This window comes from Aspergillus flavus, chromosome 3, assembly GCF_009017415.1.
Source record: "Aspergillus flavus chromosome 3, complete sequence".
NCBI lineage: Eukaryota > Fungi > Ascomycota > Eurotiomycetes > Eurotiales > Aspergillaceae > Aspergillus > Aspergillus flavus.
In genome coordinates, this window is record NC_092407.1 from 354130 (window position 1) to 374005 (window position 19876).

General features: G+C 49.0%; 7 protein-coding genes and 1 non-coding gene across 8 annotated transcripts; 4 read left to right on the forward strand and 4 right to left on the reverse strand.

Annotated features, from left to right (window-relative positions):
* Positions 1-250: 250 nt before the first annotated feature.
* On the forward strand, positions 251-8482 carry F9C07_4282 (putative polyketide synthase; the record flags this gene model as incomplete). The annotated part of the gene is made up of 12 exons (XM_041291060.1): positions 251-771; positions 842-1355; positions 1408-2107; positions 2173-4799; positions 4849-4945; positions 5003-5028; positions 5097-5963; positions 6031-6312; positions 6427-6501; positions 6595-6935; positions 7003-7483; positions 7586-8482. 12 exons carry the CDS (start codon positions 251-253, stop codon positions 8480-8482), a joined length of 7428 nt encoding a protein of 2475 aa, XP_041143980.1.
* A 1008-nt stretch (positions 8483-9490) lies between these two features.
* Positions 9491-10844, forward strand: F9C07_1366125 (uncharacterized protein). Its single transcript, XM_041291061.2, has 4 exons — positions 9491-9832; positions 9891-9983; positions 10046-10190; positions 10249-10844. The coding sequence occupies exons 1-4, from the start codon at positions 9827-9829 to the stop codon at positions 10434-10436; spliced, it is 432 nt and encodes a 143-aa protein (XP_041143981.2). The 5' UTR covers positions 9491-9826; the 3' UTR covers positions 10437-10844.
* A 407-nt stretch (positions 10845-11251) lies between these two features.
* On the reverse strand, positions 11252-13141 carry F9C07_4284 (translation initiation factor eIF-2B subunit family protein; the record flags this gene model as incomplete). Its single annotated transcript, XM_041291077.2, has 2 exons — positions 12776-13141; positions 11252-12710 (listed from the first exon to the last, which is right to left on the reverse strand). The coding sequence occupies exons 1-2, from the start codon at positions 12946-12948 to the stop codon at positions 11252-11254; spliced, it is 1632 nt and encodes a 543-aa protein (XP_041143982.2). The 5' UTR covers positions 12949-13141.
* Positions 13142-13370: 229 nt separating this feature from the next.
* Positions 13371-14101, forward strand: F9C07_2064544 (Mss4-like protein; the record flags this gene model as incomplete). The annotated part of the gene is made up of 3 exons (XM_071508699.1): positions 13371-13613; positions 13681-14013; positions 14066-14101. The coding sequence occupies 3 exons, from the start codon at positions 13371-13373 to the stop codon at positions 14099-14101; spliced, it is 612 nt and encodes a 203-aa protein (XP_071364768.1).
* Positions 14102-14179: 78 nt separating this feature from the next.
* F9C07_2230191 (putative panthothenate kinase) lies at positions 14180-14866 on the reverse strand (the record flags this gene model as incomplete). The annotated part of the gene is made up of 1 exon (XM_071509857.1): positions 14180-14866. The coding sequence occupies one exon, from the start codon at positions 14864-14866 to the stop codon at positions 14180-14182; it is 687 nt and encodes a 228-aa protein (XP_071364769.1).
* Positions 14867-15245: 379 nt separating this feature from the next.
* Positions 15246-16211, reverse strand: F9C07_1366303 (uncharacterized protein). Its single transcript, XM_071508025.1, has 2 exons — positions 16154-16211; positions 15246-16077 (listed from the first exon to the last, which is right to left on the reverse strand). The coding sequence occupies exon 2, from the start codon at positions 16034-16036 to the stop codon at positions 15572-15574; it is 465 nt and encodes a 154-aa protein (XP_071364770.1). The 5' UTR covers positions 16037-16077; positions 16154-16211; the 3' UTR covers positions 15246-15571.
* A 1932-nt stretch (positions 16212-18143) lies between these two features.
* On the reverse strand, positions 18144-18556 carry F9C07_2242155 (uncharacterized protein; the record flags this gene model as incomplete). The annotated part of the gene is made up of 3 exons (XM_071510024.1): positions 18144-18219; positions 18272-18412; positions 18474-18556. The coding sequence occupies 3 exons, from the start codon at positions 18554-18556 to the stop codon at positions 18144-18146; spliced, it is 300 nt and encodes a 99-aa protein (XP_071364771.1).
* Positions 18557-19051: 495 nt separating this feature from the next.
* On the forward strand, positions 19052-19132 carry F9C07_t91. The gene has a single exon. It is a non-coding gene; the product is annotated as a tRNA-Ser (tRNA).
* Positions 19133-19876: the final 744 nt, after the last annotated feature.

A 19876-nucleotide genomic window follows, 5' to 3' on the forward strand; every position in this document is an offset into this window, starting at 1 on the left:
TTCTGACATCTCTGACTTTGACGTATATGACAGGCGTGTGAAGGAAGCTGTGTCACATTTCGGTTGATTTTGGGTGGCTCCCACACTCTTCCAACATAAGCATCGATATTTCTGCTACCGACAGAATGTCCTCGCCCATTAATGTTGACTTATTTCCTTCATCAGAATAACACTTCTTTTCGCTTTGTGTCCAACACTTCCTAATTTGGGGCAGATTCTGCAAGATACTACTGCTGGGGCTCTATTCGTCATGGGAAGCTATATCGACCAGACCGACGAGGGCTTGTCCCCTGTTGCTGTAGTTGGAATGGCAATGAGGCTGCCGGGGGATATTCGAACGACACAGGCATTCTGGGACCATATCATACAGAAGCGTAACGCTTCTGGTTCAGTGCCATCTACTCGATACTGTGCCGATAAGTTCTACCATCCTGACCGATCCCGAAGCACCAGGACCACCGAGGGATACTTTCTCAGTGAAGACCCAGCCTATTTCGATGCAGCGTTCTTCTCGATCACTGCCCATGATGCAGCCCGTATGGACCCTCAGCAGCGACTTCTGCTGGAAGTTATCTGGGAGTGTCTGGAAAATGCAGGACAGACATCGTGGGAAGGAACAGATACTGGCTGTTTTGTTGGGACGTTCGGAGAGGACTGGTTGGATATAAGCCATAAGGATCCTCAGTACATTGATAGATATCACGCTCTGGGAACAGGGGCATTCGCTTTGTCCAATCTTGTTTCCTACGTTAATGACTTCCGTGGGCCAAGGTAAGTGAAACGTTCTCCAGGTGTCGATGGCACGGGACTTACAGTTAATGGTGTCACTCACGTGCTGCAGTTTAACGATCCAGACCGCATGTTCCTCTTCATTGGTAGCTGTCCACGAGGCATGTCAGTCCCTCATCACCAATTCTTGCAGTGCAGCCATAGTGGCAGGCTCCAATCTGATCCTGACTCCAACGATGACTGCAACCATGTCAAATAACATGGTACTCTCTCCCAGCGGGGTCTGCCGGACGTTCGACGCAGCTGCTGATGGCTATGGTCGTGGAGAGGCCATAAATGCTGTCTTCTTAAAGCGTCTTAGTGATGCGATTCGAGATAATGACCCGGTGCGGGCTATAATACGGTCCACCGCCTCCAATTGCGATGGGAGATCTTCCATCTTATCTACTCCATCTCCGGAGTCCCAGATGGCTTTAATCCGGACAGCATATAGAAAGGCCAAGATTGATGACATAGCTGATACTGGTCTGTTCGAATGCCACGGAACAGGCACAATCGCAGGTGACAAAGCTGAAGCAACCGCATTGGCCGGCGTGCTGGGAGGCAAGGGTGGGATACTGGGAGCGGTAGGCAATTCTCTCATTCGACTCCAAATACTGAATCTGACGCGAAAGTAAGGTAAAACCGAACTTCGGACATTCCGAGGGTGCTTCAGGCATCACCAGTATGATCAAGGCAGTTCTGTCTTTGGAGCACAACATCATACCGCCGACTGCGCTTTTCGAGACACCCAGCCCATGCATATCTTTCGAACAAGACAAATTAGTGGTTCCTACCCAGGTTATGGAATGGCCTGAGCACCGACGTAAACGAGCTAGCGTGAATGGCTTCGGTATTGGCGGAGCGAATGCCCATGTGATTCTGGAGTCTTGCTCTGAATTCGGGATCCAGGGCGAGGCTGACACTGAAGAGACTCCAATCAATACTGCGGAATCCAGGGAGAAGCCATGGCTACTGGTGGTTTCGGCGAAGGACAAAGCGAGCTTAGGATCTCGGATATCCCAAGTTGCGGAGTATATGAATAAGCACCCGGGGAGCCTTCAGGATTTATCATACACCCTAGGGTCTCGGCGCAAGCATTTGCCTCACCGTGCATTCGCAATTGGGGACGGGCAAGTCACCGTAGGAGCTTCTGACTTCCGCAGGAGCGAGGCCAAATCACCTACAAATATTCATTTTGCTTTCACGGGACAGGGATCCCAATGGCCTGGTATGGGGAAAGCTTTAATGCAAAAATATCCAGGGGTAAGGAGCGACATTAAGCTGCTAGAGCATGCCCTGGCAGCTATTCCTAACCCTCCGTCCTGGTCTCTTGAGGGTAAGAAACCTTTTCATCCGTTATTTTAAGTAGCCTCTCATTGACACATGTCTATTCCACTGCAGAGAAGCTTTGCGAGCTCGATGGCTCTGAAACGAATAATCCTGAATTCAGCCAGCCCTTGTCCACTGCCATTCAGATATGCCTAGCCAACTTGCTGGCAACCTGGGGTATTAAACCTGCCTCCGTAGTGGGCCACTCTAGTGGTGAGATCGCTGCCGCTTACTCGTCAGGGGCAATTACTGCCTCATCTGCAATTATCCTTGCCTACTACCGTGGAAAGCTAGCCAGTTGCCACAAAGGCACGGGAGATATGGCCAGTGTTGGCCTAAGCCAACGAGATATATTGCCTTACCTTGAGGATGGCGTGGTTGTTGGTTGTGAAAACAGCCGACAGAGTGTGACTATCTCTGGCGACAAGGGGAAGGTGAATCATATCGTGAACCGGATCCGGGATGACTTTCCTGATGCCTTCTGTCGAAAGCTCCATGTCGATATTGCTTATCATTCACCTTATATGGCAGCATTGGGGCCACAGTATGAATCCATGATCTCGGGGCATATCGAGCTCAGTAAAGCCAGACCAATGGTACCAATGTTTTCTAGCGTAGTGCCTGGGAAGATAACTGATCCTTGCACATTAGACGCCGGTTACTGGCGTCGGAACCTTGAGTCATGCGTTCGTTTCCACGAGGCAGTCAAAATGCTCGTTGACGAATGGGGTGGCCACAATATTGTTGTGGAGATTGGGCCACATCATGGACTCTCAGGGCCGCTGAGGCAGATATTCCAGGAGTATAAGCCTAGGTGCGGCCTGGTCTATATTCCAACACTCACTCGCAATGATCCGGACTGTGAGACACAGCTTCTGTCCGTCGCTGGACGTGTCCATAGTGAAGGGGCCCCTATAGACTTTCTTTCTATCCATGGGCCAGGACGTGTGGTGACAGATCTCCCACCCTATCCATGGCAACATGAAACTCGGCATTGGAATGAGAACCGTCTTGCGCGAGACTGGAGACTCCATGGAGAATCCTACCATGAACTGCTAGGGTTCCGTTGTACCGAGGTAACAGACTTAGAACCATCATGGAGAAATATATTGCATCTGGAAGACGTCTCCTGGCTTTCAGAGCATGTTCTCCAAGGTCAAGTAGTATTTCCCGCAGCAGCCTATATTGCAATGGCAGGGGAAGCAATCCAGCAACTGTCACGCACCAGGCAAGGGTATTCTGTCAGAAATGTAATCTTCAAGTCACCGCTTATCCTGGATGATTCCGCTTCATTGGAACTAGTCACCAGCTTAAAGCGGGTCATGCTCAATGACCTGACTGAATCGGATTGGTACGCTTTCTCAATTATGGCCCATGCTGATGATGGCTGGATTAAAGCTTGCATTGGCTATATCAGACCTGGTGCCAAGGTCAACGATGAATCCACCTTGAGAGAGCCAAGTGTATACTCGCGCTCTGTTTCTTCCGAGCGGATCTACCGGGCATTTTCGAATATGGGTTTGTTTTACGGACCCCGCTTCCAAGGATTGCGGGATATTACTGCAGACCCTTGTGGTGGCAGATCAGCAGCAACTGTAAATAACTGGGAGGAAGACTTCCGGAGTCATTATACAGTTCACCCGACTGTGCTCGACCAATGTTTGCAGCTCATCGGTGTCGCTGGCTCAGCAGGCTTAGAACGACGGATGGCCCAAGCCGCAATTCCAGCTTCACTCGAAAGCCTCTGTGTGACAAATTGTTCGAAAAACGTTGACCTCAAGATGGAGGCTGTTTGCGAGGTTGCCCCCAATTTTCAATGTAGCACAACAGCAATTTCTGAAGGGAAAGCCGTTATTGTGATGCATGGTGCACGTTTCTTCAACATGGGCTACACTCAAAGAAATGAAACTGGGACTCACGTTCCTTTAGCGGCGCAGATAAACTGGAAGCCAGACATCAACTTCCAAGCACCGCAGGACCTATTACCTGCGACCCCGTTCTCAAAAACCGCCGAGTTACTTGTCCAAGGAATTGCCAGGCTATCAATCTTATACATCCTCGAAACTGCTCAAAAAATAAGGGATGTAGAGCCCCGAGTCCCACATTTGCACAAGTGGAAAAATTGGGTCATGAAACAAGCCTCCGGGATATCTGAAGGACGGCAGGAATTGTTCCCAGAGTCATATGAATGGGCATCCTGGACATCCGCCCAAAGGCAAAAATATATGGAAAAGATATATCTTTCATGCAAGGATCTAGATGAAGATGGTGGTGCCAGTCCTGCCTGCATGGAGGCGATTTTCAACAACTGTCTCGACATCATGGATGGCACGACCTCCGCAATGAGCCTCCTGATGGAGGGGGGCCTAATTGAGGGATTCTATCGCACCCCTCAGAAGGTCTGTGACTGGGATCGCTTCTTAAACCTCCTATGTCATTCAAATCCATCCCTAAGGATCCTGGAGGTTGGAGCTGGCACTGGAGCGGCGACAGCCCAAGCACTCCAATCTCTCAATGATAATGGAATACCCATGTACGCAAAGTACACCTTCACGGACATATCTCCTGCCTTCCTAAGAGCGGCCAGGGAAAAGTTTTCAATCGTCAAAAATATGGAGTATAAGGTGCTCGATATCAGTCAAGATCCGAAAGATCAAGGTTACAATTCGCACGAATATGACCTTGTTATTGCTTCAAATGTTGGTTACTGTCGCTGACCATGAGGCACCGATGCTAATACTTACTCAGGTACTCCATGCCACCCCGAAGCTAAGGGATAGTCTGGTGAATGTTCATGAGCTCCTGGCTCCAAATGGGCGTCTGATATTACACGAACTGCAACCAGGTAGGAACATTTCTGTGTAGTATCCCTATTAAGTCACTAGCTAACTCAACAATGAAGACGTTCCAATGGTTGACTTTATAATGGTATGGTTCAGTGGCTCCTTTTGTGCAGCATCTATTGATGTCCACCTCTGACATGGTATGGAATTTAGGGCACACTTCCAGCATGGTGGATCGGAGAGATGGATGGAAGACGAGACGCACCATATGTTAGTCCGGAAAGATGGGGCCAGGAATTACGCGACGCTGGTTTCCAAGGTGTTGAGGCCGTGATGCACGACTTGAAGCCACCTTTCCAGGTATCATATACAATGCTATCGTCAATCAGTGGCAGTAGCTCCTCTAAGATGGACGTTACCCTTCTCATTTCTGAGTCACCAGGTGAATGGGCCGGCATTGTGTTTCAGGAGCTCACCGCTTTAGGCTACAATGTCAGATGGGCAACACTTCACGACAAGCCTGTGGAGAATAATCTGATCATCTCACTACTAGATGTTGAGGAGCCCTTCCTGCACAGCCTTTCATCCCAACGTTATGAATCCCTTCTCAGATACCTGCTGAATATTGAAGGGTGCAGGTTAATCTGGGTAACCAGGCTGACGCAGTACGGTTGTATTGACCCCAACTATGCCCTTGTGCCGGGGTTTGCAAGGAGCCTGAGGCGAGAACTATCACTCTTGTTGTATACATTTGAGGTTGATGTGTTCAACACCGAAGCAGCACGGGCCCTTAGCAACATTGTTTCAAAGGCAGAGGAGGACCACAACAAGCCTCATGGGGTCCACGAATACGAATTTATCCTCTATGACGGTTGTGTCCACATTGGTCGGTGCCATTGGGGAGTGCAGAAGCCAGAAAAGAGAAACACACCAATGCCATCTCAGAGTGACGGGGTAATGAAACTAACTATTACTACTCCTGCACTGTTAGATACCTTGCAGTGGGTTAAGGCCGAGGACTCTCGCTTAGAGGACCAAGATGTCGAGATAGACATGCAATATATTGGTTTAAACTTCCGAGTAAGCAGCATCCCGACACACATTTTCCAGTGAGACGGCACTCACTAACCCCTATTGCAATCGACAGGACATCATGGTATCTATGGGCCTTGTAGGATCCAAAGACCAGCTGGGAATAGAAGGAACCGGTGTCATCCGACGAATTGGCAATGGCGTGAGAGACCTTCTCCCCGGCGACAAGGTTATTGTCATGTCATCTGGCCTTCTGCGGACAAGAGTGATCATAGATCGCAAGAGGTGCTTCAAGCTGCCCCGTGGCATGTCTCTGCAAGACGGGGCCACTATGACATCTGTTTTTGCGACAGCCATATATTCACTACTTCACGTTGGTCAGCTACGAAAAGGCCAGGTATGATGCTACTGCTCTTTCCTTTCCAGGGACATAACAATCATGCTTCTGAACTCTCCTTTACTCCCTAAAATCTTTATTCCTTATTTGGCCTCACTAATTCGTGGAGTGTAGACGGTCTTGATCCACTGCGCATGTGGCGGGGTGGGGCTAGCCTCCATACAAATTTGCCAGCTTGTCGGAGCAGAGGTATGAACTACAACCCTGACTACTTTGGGTTTTGTTTTTTTTTTTTCTCACTTTTTTTTTCAAAAGATTCCTCATAGCTGACGTCTATGTAAGATTTTTGCAACAGTGGGAAATGAAGAGAAAGTGGAATACCTCGTAAAGCACCATGGTATACCCCGGACCAGTATCTTCAATTCCCGAAATGCCAGTTTCCGCGAGTCGTTGATGAAAGCCACCAACGGGCGAGGTGTGGATATTGTCCTCAATTCCTTGGCGGGCGAGCTTCTGCACGCCTCCTGGGAGTGTGTGGCTCAGTTTGGGAAGATGATTGAACTGGGGAAGCGGGATTTTCTCACCAACGGAATGCTAAGTCTCAACCCATTCGCAGGCAATAGAGCTTTTTTTGGGGTGGACATGCTGCAGCTCACGCAGTGTGATATGGAAGTTTTCAATGGGTAAGTCCTATGCCCAGCAGGGCTTTGCCTCATGTTCTTATACGCATGCTAAAATGGGCCAATCCAGCCTCGTGCGCCAATTTGAGGCGTGGTATGTCGACGGCAAAATCCAGCCTATCCAATCGGTTACACATTTCGATGCCAGTAAGGTTTCCGAGGCCTTCCGATTCCTTCAGAGAGGTACCCACATTGGGAAGGTTGTGTTAGCCATGCCGCACGATGGTATATCGCTACCTCCTGGGCCGGATTCACAGCACCATGTAGAGTTCTCCCCCGACGCATCCTATCTCTTGGTCGGGGGTCTTGGTGGTGTGGGCCGTGCTATATCTACCTGGATGGTAGAGAACGGCGCGCGCCATCTCACATACCTCTCGCGCTCGGCAGGAACAAATCCCGCCGATAAAGCGTTTATCAAGGAGTTACAGGAGCTGGGGTGTAGTGTCGAGTGTGTCCGTGGGAGCGTCGCAATCATAGAAGACGTCCGTAAAGCTATAACAAGATGTCGAATGCCATTGAAAGGGGTTTTCCAGATGTCACTTTCTTTAGAGGTATGTACAAGCTCTAAACGCTAAGCAGCGAGTCTCTTGGAGAGACAAGAAGATTAGGGGGTGAAAATAACGAACTCCACGCTAACTCAACATATACTACAGGATCGCCCATTTCCAGATATGAAATACGATGAATGGAAAGCTGCCCTTGCTCCAAAAGTCCAAGGAACGTGGAATTTGCATGACGCGGTGGCTGACATACAATTGGATTATTTTGTTCTCTTTGGGTCTCTCGTTGGCACTTGCGGACGTCCTCACCAGGTGAATTATGCAGCCGCGAATAGTTTTCTGGAGGGATTTTCCCAGTACCGACGACAGTTGGGCCTACCATGTTCTGTACTGTCCCTCGGGCCCATTGAAGAAGTGGGTGTTGTTAGTCGCGACCCAAAGATGTTGCAGACAATGCGAGGGGCCGGGATCTGGTTGCTGAGCGAGGCTGAGCTTTTAGAGGGACTACGGCTTGCTCTTCTCGAATGCCAATTTCCATCATCCAACCTCGAGGCTCCCTCCAAAGTTGGTACTCTCCCTGACAAGGTTTCTGCTCCGCTGCTAGTTGGACTGGGTAGCACCAGACTCATCGCAGACTCCAGTCCCTTGTCGCTGTGGGGCGACGACCTGCGCTTCTCCAGGTATGCGCAGTTGACTACAAGTGAGAGCCAGGAGGGGTCTCAGTCCCGTAACAGTGCCCTCCGGGACTTGATTGCGGGATTCAGGGCGGATCCATCTACTATTCTGCGGGAAGATGCGCGAGCCCTCCTAAAGCAAGAGCTGTGTCTGCTAATCGCGACGTACTCCGTCGCAGCACAGGAGATAGATGCGGAAGAGAGGCTACAGATGCAAATCGACTCCCTCATGTCGATTGAGATCCGAAGCTGGGTTCGGTGTAATATGCAGCTAGATGTCAGCCTCCCGGATATTTCCAAGGCGAAGACATTCGGTGGTTTGTTGGACTTGATAATGGAGCGCCTTAAGGCCAAGTATCTATCTAGTAGCAACTAGTACATGCTGTGGTTCGCATTTACGCCATGGATTTGTGCCACAAGTATATAATAGCCATATCTCTTTACATTTGAAGATAGATACAATGGGAAACATTCAATGAACTAGTTAGAAGTAGGCGGGAATATAACTAGTTTAGATTAGGTGAATCGGGTCAGTTGTAGGATGTTTTGGCCATGGAGGTTCACTTCCGACACCACAAAGGCGCGGATAATAGACCAAAACCGTATGTTCTCCCCATTTGATGTCCATCCCACCACATAGGGTTCTCGTACTTACCGTCTGTGCAGTACTATCTTTTTGTTTCGCGAAAATCCTCTTCCGATTCTGTGTCCCATAAGCCACATCCTGGCACGCGCCATCTGAGACGACGCAATTCAAGTAGATGGGTTCAGTCACGCCAAACCTTTCTTCTCCACCGATATCATGCCGACGTGTACATTCTGCTACGCCGTAAAGGACAAACGTTCGAATTTAAATCCACTGACAAAGCGTGGCCCCTATCGCCGGAGGATATTGTACTGCGCCCACCCCCGATCGCTCTTGATCATGACTGACAGCAAGTGGCAGCAAAATTCCTTTCCGTTGCCTATTCGAGTGACGGCTGATGATACAGTCTGTCAGCAAATGAACCAGAGAGCTCGGTTAGAGACCAGTAATGATCCACAGTAGCTTCGTATCTGCCAAGCCCCTCTTGCACAGTCCATCTAGAAGACAGCCCAGAGAATGCCTAGCACGGACATCGAGTTAGACGGAGGGTTGGCTGGAAGAGGCCGTGTGACCCACATACTAGCGCGTTCTAACAAATCTCTGGTATACAGTGGCGCTAATAGTTAGTAACTTACCACCGTACAAGTAGGCGATGTGTCGATGATCTGTCAACATGCAAACTCAAGCGGTCTAGCGATGGTTCAGTGACCCATCACCATATTTTACCTCAGCTCCAGAAGGAGCGCCATGTTCCGGATATCCTTACCTACAGCAGAAGAGGAGCTTCCGATAGTGCGAACTGTGGGTCAGATATATGCCGAGTAGTGCGAAAAGATCGTGCTGATCCCTATGGGGCTCCTCGTATTATCGGTTCCTTCTAATATTAATATTGATCCGCTCCTTACTTATGAGGACACGGCGATCATCGCCAACGCAAAGAATGACGGTAGTTAGTGATAGTTATGTCTATCATGATTATTCCTCTGAGTACTTACCCCCTATCTTAATATATACGTGCCTGCTCACCGCTGTGTTATATAAATCGAACGTCTTCCCCTCTACCTTTTCCTCTCTATCCTATATTTCATACTCATACTCATTACATCCACTGAAATCGCACGCTAGAAAGAAACCATGAAGGTAAAGAGTCAATACTTCGCAACAGCGAGAAATGCAGCAGTGCTAATAGAGTGTGTAGTTCATCTCTGTTGTCGCTCTCCTAGCCCCCGTCGTCCTGGCCGCCCCGCAGGCGAGGGATGACAGTGGCTGGATCGCACTCATCGAGGAACAGGTGTGGCCTGCCAACTACTAATTACAATTTTGAACCTTTAGCTAACTAACTATCGCTAATAGTGCCCTAATATGTCAGAGCAGTGTGTTGGTATTGCTAAGGAGGCCCACCAGCCGCAGTCTGATATTGCTCAAGTTACACAGGCCATGCCGACTTGTACCCCAGCTTATTTGGAATGTATCCAACTGATCTCAGGCGACGCTTCTGGTATGTGTTCCAGACTCAATAACTCACTCGTACAAGCAACTGGCTAACCGCAGTCCAGCTGTTTCTACTTTTCCGCAAGGCGCCACTCAAGGACACCTCGCTACATGCCTCCAACAAATTGCACCTGATCATTTGAAGTACTTTCTCAACAATGATAGGGCTGATATACCGATTCCGGCTAGCCAAAACTGTGCATTGCGAGAGCTGCACCGCGTAGCGCACGTTGAACTGGGTCCCTTGGCATAAGAATAATAGCTATTGGGAAGATTGCTAGGGACCTCCAAGCTATATAGTTAGGAATAAAGCTGGATGATAGCATTGATCGGTATGTTTGATAGTCTGGAGCTGAAAGCAGTAAAGTAGGTGGTATTATTTTGTCCGGCATTAGTTTGGCTTGCTCGCCGAGCCTTAATAAGGATCGCCATCGTTGAATCTGAAACCCACGTCCCAGTGCCGCCGGACTCTATTCCCGCGCCTCATCGACTAGCCACGTATCTCTCATTCGTGATCTCGTATACCATGCTCTAGGTTCCATACCAGTAAATAGCAGTGGATGTATCGCCGACACCATGACAGCAGCGCCTATTTTAAACTTAGGTCATTTCTAATACTCAGTCTTAGGCAGGTCGCCATTAACGGCGCTGTTCGTGGTTAGACTCATCACCGTAGGCTAGCTGGAATGACTTAAATTTCTCTAGTAGCATTTCGACCATCTTTTCAAGATATAACTTGGGAGTTTCGCTCAGGTTATCGCATAGATAGTTCATCATTTCGCGTGACACGCTCGCGACATTTCCGGTTCGGATCGTTCACGCTCAAGTCGAATGCGCTGGACATTTACTTAAGGAACAATAACTCGCGTCTTGATTGTTTTTGGCTATTGGGGGAGTAAAGTGATGTGGACGATATCACATCTGTTAGCTTCGTGCTTGTCATCGTCATTTAAGAATATGCAGCATGTCTGGTACGCCTCAAGGCAGTCGCGGGATGTGAAGTGCTATCTATCTACAGCTCGTAGGCTAGTCAATGGATAAGTTCCACTCGACGAACGACTTCCATTGTTATAGATTACCAAAGTACCGATCAGCCCTCTCTCCCAACTTACGGGACTTCTCCTGAATACTGTCCTTCTCAAGGACCCCCTCTTCACAGATGAAGGCATCCACCATGTCCAGAGGAACCCATTCGAAGTAGGTGTTCTCCACCGTGACAGACGAATTCTCCTGCTCCGACTTGCTCCCTCTCACCCCCTTCTCTAGCACCTGTATGCCCTTGACGCCGTCGCTGCTCCATGCGCTCGCCACCTCGAATGGATCATTGCCCTCGGTGAGTTCGTCGTCAATTACCCCGGCAAATCCGTTGACTTTCTCCATGTCGCTGAGCACGACAATTCGCACATCTGGGGTGACATGCTTCGCGCTGAGCACCAACGGCAGGGACCCGGTTTTGTTGCTGACCCCCCTGGTGGCGGAAATGCGGTCCGCACCAAGCAAGACGATATCGGCGTCTTTGGCGGCCAGTGCAGCTGATGCATCGGTGTACATGGTGATATGCAGATGTTTGTCGGGGGATTTCGACTGGGATTTGAACGTCGACAAGATAGACGAGGCGAGGCTGGCGCCCTCGAAAAGCGGCCTGGACTCGAGGACCCGTAGTTCAAGTGTTTTGATCCCGAGCGCGTCGTACGCTTCCAGAATACTGTCCCGGATAGTGGAACTGGAGGAGATGGTGAGCATGGTAAGCCGATCCTTTTGTGTGCCACCCGACGAAAAGTGGGATTGAAGGTAGGAGATGAAGGATTGCTTGACCTGCTGTGCAGTATCGGCGCGATTCCTCAGATGAAAATCGATCAGAGCCAGGATCCGATCCCACTTCTGCTCAGGACCGGTCTTCTGCTCCATGATCTCTTCTATCTCCGCTAGAACGGATAGAATGGCGTTCTGCGTGGCTGCACCCATGCTTTCTCGTCCGTTTTTGATGAGATGCCACGCCGCCATTCGAATCATCTCCCACCATTCAGCATCGAGGTGATTTTGCGTGTACACGATAAAATCGCGAAAGACCGTCAACGCTATCGCAGTCAGTTCATGCGCGCCGCTCTCATGGTCCGCTCGCAGCCGTTCCAGACCAGTCGCAAGAGCCCTTCCCGCTCGCTCATTGGTTATGCCCTCAAACCAGACTCTTCTTAAACTGTCTTGCAGACGCGGAACGGTGTTCAGGCTTTCGTCTTCGAGCACCGTGCGAGGATCGTACCATTGCCACCCTTCATGTTCCCAGTCAGTGCGGATAGCCTCCTCCCCCTGTCCCCCTTCTGCGGGATCTTTGAGACGGAAAGCGAACGGGTGAACGGTCCATTCTCGACCGATGGACGGGTCGCTGAAGGTGAATGGCTTGCCGGTGCGCCAGAAGCTGAGATCCGATGCGGTGAGGGAGGTTTCTTCGCACAATTCACGCCACGCCGCTGCGAGAGGGTCGGAATCATCGGGATCGATGCTACCGGAGATAGGGGCAAGGTGATGACTATAGGTAGAGTTCTGTTACTATAGTGGTACCAAGAATGATTTGGTCTGAAAGTCGCGTCGTACCGGTACGTTCTCACTTTCTCGCTCCGTTTGAACAACGCTACGGACGGCTTGGTAGGCTGTCCCGGAGGAAAGCGAAAGATGAAGGAAGAGACGACGGCTCTCTTCGTCATGCTGTGAGACTGTTGGGTTCCCTGGGAGCCCTGTTCTTGTGTTGCCATTTCTTTGAGTGTCATGGTCGGGGGTGGAATTGATTCTACCCCGCAGGAGACAAACAATCAACCGCAGACCTAATGGTCATAGGGCGCATTTCACTTGGGATGCCTGTGGGTGGCATTGTATCGGTGAGATAATAGGAAAGACTCGACTGTAAAAATGATACAAGTCTATAAATATGGAAGAGAGATAGTGAAAGAGGGGGGGTGGTATGATTACAAGGTGATCTTGATATGAGAGAAGAATGAAATGCACTTGGTCAGTGCGCGCATTTAAATCTAATTCAATGTGGTCATGATCACATCACACTTTCTCCATAACCCTAAGTCGGACGCATTCTCCAGCCATGGATTTTGCAGGAGACCTTATACCGTAGATATAAATTACTATTTTGTAGACGATTTTCTTCTATAATGAAAAGAAATTAGCCACACAACAAACCATGACGTCAACCCTCCAGCGAACCCTATACAACTCGACATATCGCCCTCGACTGAACTTGTCTCTCAGCCAATTCAGCAGGCCGAACCTCTATTGTAGTAGCTCCATACACTTCTTCCAATCACCCCCAAGAGCCATGCCGACGTACCCTGGATCGTGTTACTGCCGGGATATCGAGTACGAACTGTCCCTCGCCTCACCCGATGACGCACGGACTTCTCTCTGTCACTGTAAAAGCTGCAAAGTACGCGGACGCTGCAATATGTCCTCTCTCTTTATGCCAACTATGAATTCTGCTAACACGGGAATAGAAAGCTTTCGGAACAAACTACGGCCTAACCGCGAAGATCCCCAAAGACGCTCTCCGACTCATCAAAGGCGCCCCCAAGGAACATGTGGCCGACAATGGGTCTGGATCGCTGATTCATCGCGAGTTTTGTTCCAATTGTGGCAGTTTTATCTGTGAATACGGGGTAGGGATATATGACACTATACCGGCAGGATGTGATGCTAACGCTCGCAGGATGCCGTCAAGGATCAGTTCCGCTACCTATGCGTTGGGTCCCTGGATGATCCCGAAGCGCTGCCACCAAAGGGCGAGTTCTTCTGCAGCTCCAGGGCCAACTGGATGCCAGAGATCCCCGGTAGGTCTTCCATGTCGTTCTCCGCGATGTGTATGGTTGCTAATGAGCTCAGACGTATTTCATAAACAGAAGATTAAGGAGTGAGTAAATGGCAGTCTAAACAGAAGTCGTTATATACATAGGTGGTGTTGTTTATGATGTAAATAGGAAGGCCGGTAGAAGCAAGTTATGATGATACCTCGGTGATGCTACGAACCACCATATCTGGCTGGATCAGCTTGTCCCGGATTGTAAGCGCATTCAGGTAGTCATTACTATCCACCCGCCGATACCCATCTTCTATCGTTTTTTCTATCCCCGCGCTGACGTGACGCTTTGCCACACGGTCCCGTGCTTCTTGCAGGTCCGTGTCGACGAATACACGGTAGTCAACTAGTCGTGCGACGTCACGCCATTCAGGTTCATCCAGGAGGAGATAGTTTCCTTCAATGATGACGATCGAAGCGTCGCTGGATATCATGACACCATCCTCCACTGGATCTTTGGTTTCATGATGGAAAGCGGGCGCATATATGGTTTCGTCGGAAAATGTATCTGTCCACTGCCGTAATTGGTGAACGAAGGCAATGAATCGGGCAGCATCAAAGGTCCACGGCGCTCCACGCCGGATATATGCCTCCTCTCGATTCGGGAGCTGGTCCAGTGTCGCCCGCGACAGGTGGAAGCCGTCCATAGAGACCAGCTCGGTCTGGATACGGGTTTGCCCTGAATTCAGACGCTGTGCAATGGCAGTTGCCGTTGTTGTCTTGCCAGAGCCAGGCACGCCGGCGATGGCGACGAGATATCGCTTCTTGTCATGGGTTTTAGCCCGGTGGCGAATGATGTCCGCGATGCGCGTATACTCCTCCTCCATCTGTGGGTAACATTAGAAGGGGGGATATACTTTCAAATAAGGTTATAAAAGAACGTATGTTGCGTCAGCGCGTGGCAACTCACTATGAACAGTCGATAACCCCAACGATCCGACAATTGAATTGTTTGTCAAGACGGTACCCAGAACTCTGTATGGCATGGACTCAAATAAAAATACCCATCCATGAAGTATGTCTGGGGGTGTGGAGAGACCGGCCCACAGTGCTCCGACAGCAATGACTTCAATTTTACGGAGCTCTGTCCACCGTCACCCGAGGCTACGTGGTGGTCGCACTTTTTTCCTGGAAGTTGCTGGACAGACCTGAGGGCTCTGCAGCCTTGGAGCCTCGGGTAACAGAGGTCTCGTGTTGAATTTATATGCATGCGCTGACGGCTAGCAGAATTTCTTTTATCTCTGAGTAGCCTTCAACGTAGACCGACCCCCGTATTGTCTGGGCCCGTTGTTTATCCATATTAGTGCAAAAAGCTTAGTGATGACAAGCGTAGGAAGTTAAAGAGCATGTGAAAATTATATTTTTTGCAAGAATTTCTTGCTGGGGTATATCCACTCTCCCCTCCGTGGGGTGCATCATCGGAAGGGAACCATATCTTTTATCTAATCTGCGTGAAGAGAAGGGTGATGCCTATCTTATCACGGCGGTTAAGGAAAATGTGTGTTAATTTAATGTTGAAACTCCTCCCACGATCATCCGCTAGTGTCAATCTCCCGTGAGCGCAACACTGTTTCTGTATGTGTGGAGCGCGGCTTTTTCGAACGTCTAGTCGCCCGCAAGGGAGGTAGGGGCGCCACATAGAAGCATAATAGTTGCTCATCCAAGCAATGTGCGCATCGCGGTTGCTGAAGATCGCAGGCAACACCCCGCGATTCACACGCCTTACATGGAAATGTTGAACGTTTTGTGTCCTCGCCTGCTTCTTCGCACCGTCCAGCGTCCGGACTTGGCTCTGACAGCCAAGAAAAATTCCTGTCTTTTTGACGGCTCAGCGGCTCCGCAAGGGCGGGACGGGCTTCTGCGGGACTGATAAACCATGATGACCATAGCCATTGCGAAAAGCGTCGGATGAAACAATGTTTACTGCAGTCACTGCTTCGGAGGAAGGTGCACGACGCGGGGCTATCCACTCTATTTGCCATGATGGTTGGTTTCATCGGACTGATTTCGGAAGAGGGGAATGCGGAACAGGAACCGTCTATGTTGTCACCATTAGGCGGGAATGTAACTTCAACCACCGGGAAAAGGACTCTGCCCCCTGGAAGATTACCCACCGGTCAGGGGAATTATATCTCTTCTCTCTCTCTCTCTCTCTCTCTCTCTCTCTCTCTCTCTCTCTCTCTCTTTTCCTTCAAGCAGAGATGGCCGGGTGCGCTCAACCGTGTATATATAGGGGTGTGGAAGTAGGCCACGGTATCCACGGTATCAGAGATGCGTAAGAGAGTATTGAAGACTCGTTGGATATTGTCTAGCAGTATATACGGAGATGAGGAAGAAATGGGACAGCGCAGAGAGACAAGGGACAAAGAAACGACTTTTGAGGAAAGAACAAAGGGGATGGAATGCCCGAAGAGGGGGTTTAAGGGAATCAACGTATATCCATGGCCCTTGGCAAGAATGACAAGTCACGGTACAAGCCAAGGTCTGGACCTGTGATCATCCATCGTGTGGTTGCTGCCAGCGCATTGATCGTCAAATAGTCAAATCAATGAATTTGCATTCCAGACGGGTAACGATCAACATTACGTCAACCACCTGACACTGTAAGCGTCTCGTATGAGGATACCTGTACCGTACATAGTTGTCGGGTAATTTAGGTCTGTCTGGGTATAATTCTGTCTCGTCTGTAGGTACACCTTAAAAGATAGTCGGTAAGATACCTGTAGGGCTGTGGTATGAAAAGAACCAGTTGACCGGGTAAAAGTTCCGAGACCTCCTATCCAATCGATCCCGAGAAGGACTAGTCTGACTCCCCATTTCCATTTCAGGTTTCTACAGGTGGAATCAAGAACCCACCTCGAAGCGATCTGATTTTATCGGCCGTTAGATTTTTCCCTCTTCTTCTCCAACTGATGGGGCTGATATTGACGGAGACTAAGTAGAATCAGGTAAACCCAGGGAGACTGTGACGTAATGATTTGGTCTGGCCTGCTAGCTTAAGTAAATAGTATCTTCTTTCGTTCTTCCATGGTTTTAGAGGGCATTCTCACTTTTACGTGATGTTGTCTATTTTTTTTTCTTCTCCTTTTTCCTTTTCTTTTCTAATTTCTTTCTGTTATATTTCGATTCCTGCTTTCTCTTGATGTATCGTCCGCTATCGGACAGACATCGACCAGGCCTTGTCGGACACACATCCATGTCCGGTGCCCCTTGATTTGTGCATTATTCGCGCAATTTGACGTTGCTGCAGGTCCAAGCGGCCACGCCACATTGACAGGGCTTTGTTCTGACCACCCTATAAGATCCCTTCTTAATCTTCACTACCAAACAACACGAGTAATGATTGACTTGGTCTATCACTTTCCCCCCCCCACGTCGTTCTCAAGTAACACGGGTAATGAAATTTATTCCGAAGTATTGGACGGTAATTGGCCGCCATCGAGACTAACATTAGAAGCACAGACATTCCTCCCTTCCCCGGCGGATAAGCTTTCCCCGTAATTGAATCTCAGTAGGTACATCTATCAATAGAATTGCCCTTTCCTTGTGCTCACATGTCCTGGCCAAGAAACCTGGAGGTATCACTGCAACTACTGAGTAACGTTGACTATTTCAGGCGGACCCCACCGACTGTGTGAAGTATACTCCAACTGTAATATCGTGAAAGGGCAAGACAATGCTCCATAACGCGGCTGTACCCGATCCCAGTACTACTCACAGTACTTACAATAAAGTATGGAACATTTACCCCAAAGCCCGCGAGGTTCGAGACCGCAACTCGGGACCCGGAACAGCGCATCTCGGATCGTGTAACGACAGTATTGTGACACTTGAAATCAAAGTCAAAGACTTGCACTTGGTATTATTTCCTAATTCGTTAGAGTTTATGTGTCACGGAATCCGGCAACTCCTTCGAACTTCCCCGCATGCGCCATTCGGGTAGTATATATTACTTTTTTGGTAGCACACAATCAAACTTTCATCACTGGACGAGAACTTGTAACGTCACACAGACGCGAGTCATGTAATCACATCACGTGGGTCATTCACCCGACTGAGGCAATATTGTACTGTACACCTGTCACATTGCAATAACAATTATAATCACTCCTCCAGTGGGTGCACTGCATCTGAATCTGTGTCTCTGGTTGTATCAGGTGGCCGGGAATCGAAATGAACACTTACTATATCAGTATGCAACGATCAAAAGCCTCAAGAATGGAACTGCTCACACCCTGAATCCTTCCACTGTGCGTGTCGGCTCGTTATTCTGCTGATCAACCGCATGCGACTCTTCCAAAGTTTGTGGTTCATCGTCGTGTATCTCCTCGGCGTCTCGACTTCCTTCAGACGCACGGCGACTTCTCAGTGCACTATTGGAGTCGACATCGTTAACGTTGTCTAGCACCACTCCTCGGGGTGTCACAGACTTACGCTTTATAGTTACGCATGGCATGTATCCTCTCTTCAATAGAGGATGCGATTTCGTTGTCTTCGTGTGAGTAATGGTAGGACATGGTCAGTATCTGACTTATTTGCTTGCATTATACATTGGAACATAAAATATTCGGAGCTTCACAACGGGAGTGCATAGCTTTATTATACTGTTGTCTTCAGGGTACCCCAAGCACCAGATGGCCGGTCTCATGACCACAGCGTTCCAGGCCGATTTCAATTCTGTACTACGCTCGGACTATAGGAAATATCATTACCCTCGCATGGTCATTGGAGCGGTCCTCTATCGAAATTGCTTCATTCCTGGCTCAGAGTGGTATGACGCACATAATTAAGTATCGGGACGAGGTCGAACCGGAACTTCAACCATGGTTCGTCGCACATTTGGCGTCATGGGCTGACCTCATCCTTATTGTTATCCCTATTGTCCGCATATCGATGGGCAAAATGTCAAGCTCACGCCAGGCCACCAAACATCCCCAGATGACCTTTTGAACATCAAGCAACTCTATCACTTGAATCAAGAATTTATAATGTGGGAATCTATTAATAATCAAGTCAGTGTGGCCGAGTGGTTAAGGCGATAGACTAGAAATCTATTGGGTTCGCCCGCACAGGTTCGAGTCCTGTCGCTGACGTTCTTTTTGGTTTTTGATGGTGGAAACGGCAGACCTTAGGTTCCCGTATCCTACGAGAAGTTCACAAGGGAGTCCCTGTGGTTGAATTCCGTGGCTACATTATCCAACATTCTATCTATATACCTTAGTAGATAGAGACCACGACTGTTGCTTCTGCCACTCTCAACCTCTCACGCATTGTTAACCTCCATCATCCTTTGCAGACCTTAATTGTTGAGATATAATCTCGCAGCTGCGCTGCTTCTTGTTAAGCTCAAGTAGGATTATCATTTAGTACACTTTAGGCGTTACTCCTCTGTTGTTTTTCACTGTTATGTTATACTACATCTTATGATCTCGAATGCCATCGAATAAACTGTGTCAGGAGACTTTGAAGTCAGCTTATAAGATAACAAGGAAGACAATGACATGAGTAGGGTGAATGCTCCTTTCCTCATACATGGCAAATATATAGTGTGATTACTCCGGAGTTTGGAACCCAGATAGGACAGGTTACATCGTAGGGCTGCACATTAGTTCGGGTCTGTCCAGGCCGTGATACTATTTTCGAAATGAAAGCTTCCTGCGTTGCCTTTGGTTGCTCAATTATGCCATTGCCCCAAGAGAGCTCTGCTTTAGTGCTCGTATAGGGTACCGTGTAGTCTCATTTTGATGATAGTAAGCTTCTTTCTGGGAAGCCATTCCAAACTGTTACCATCAGCAGGCAAGACCCCATCCGAGAAGTGCTATCCTTGCGAAAACCCT

Bases quoted from the DNA above. Each gene is read 5' to 3' on its own strand.
- F9C07_1366125 (XM_041291061.2), top strand. The intron at 9,984-10,045 runs GTGTGGCCTGCC...TATCGCTAATAG, and splicing joins TCGCACTCATCGAGGAACAG to TGCCCTAATATGTCAGAGCA. The intron at 10,191-10,248 runs GTATGTGTTCCA...ACCGCAGTCCAG, and splicing joins GATCTCAGGCGACGCTTCTG to CTGTTTCTACTTTTCCGCAA.
- F9C07_1366303 (XM_071508025.1), bottom strand. From the start codon at position 16,036: ATGAAACCAACCATCATGGCAAATAGAGTGGATAGCCCCGCGTCGTGC.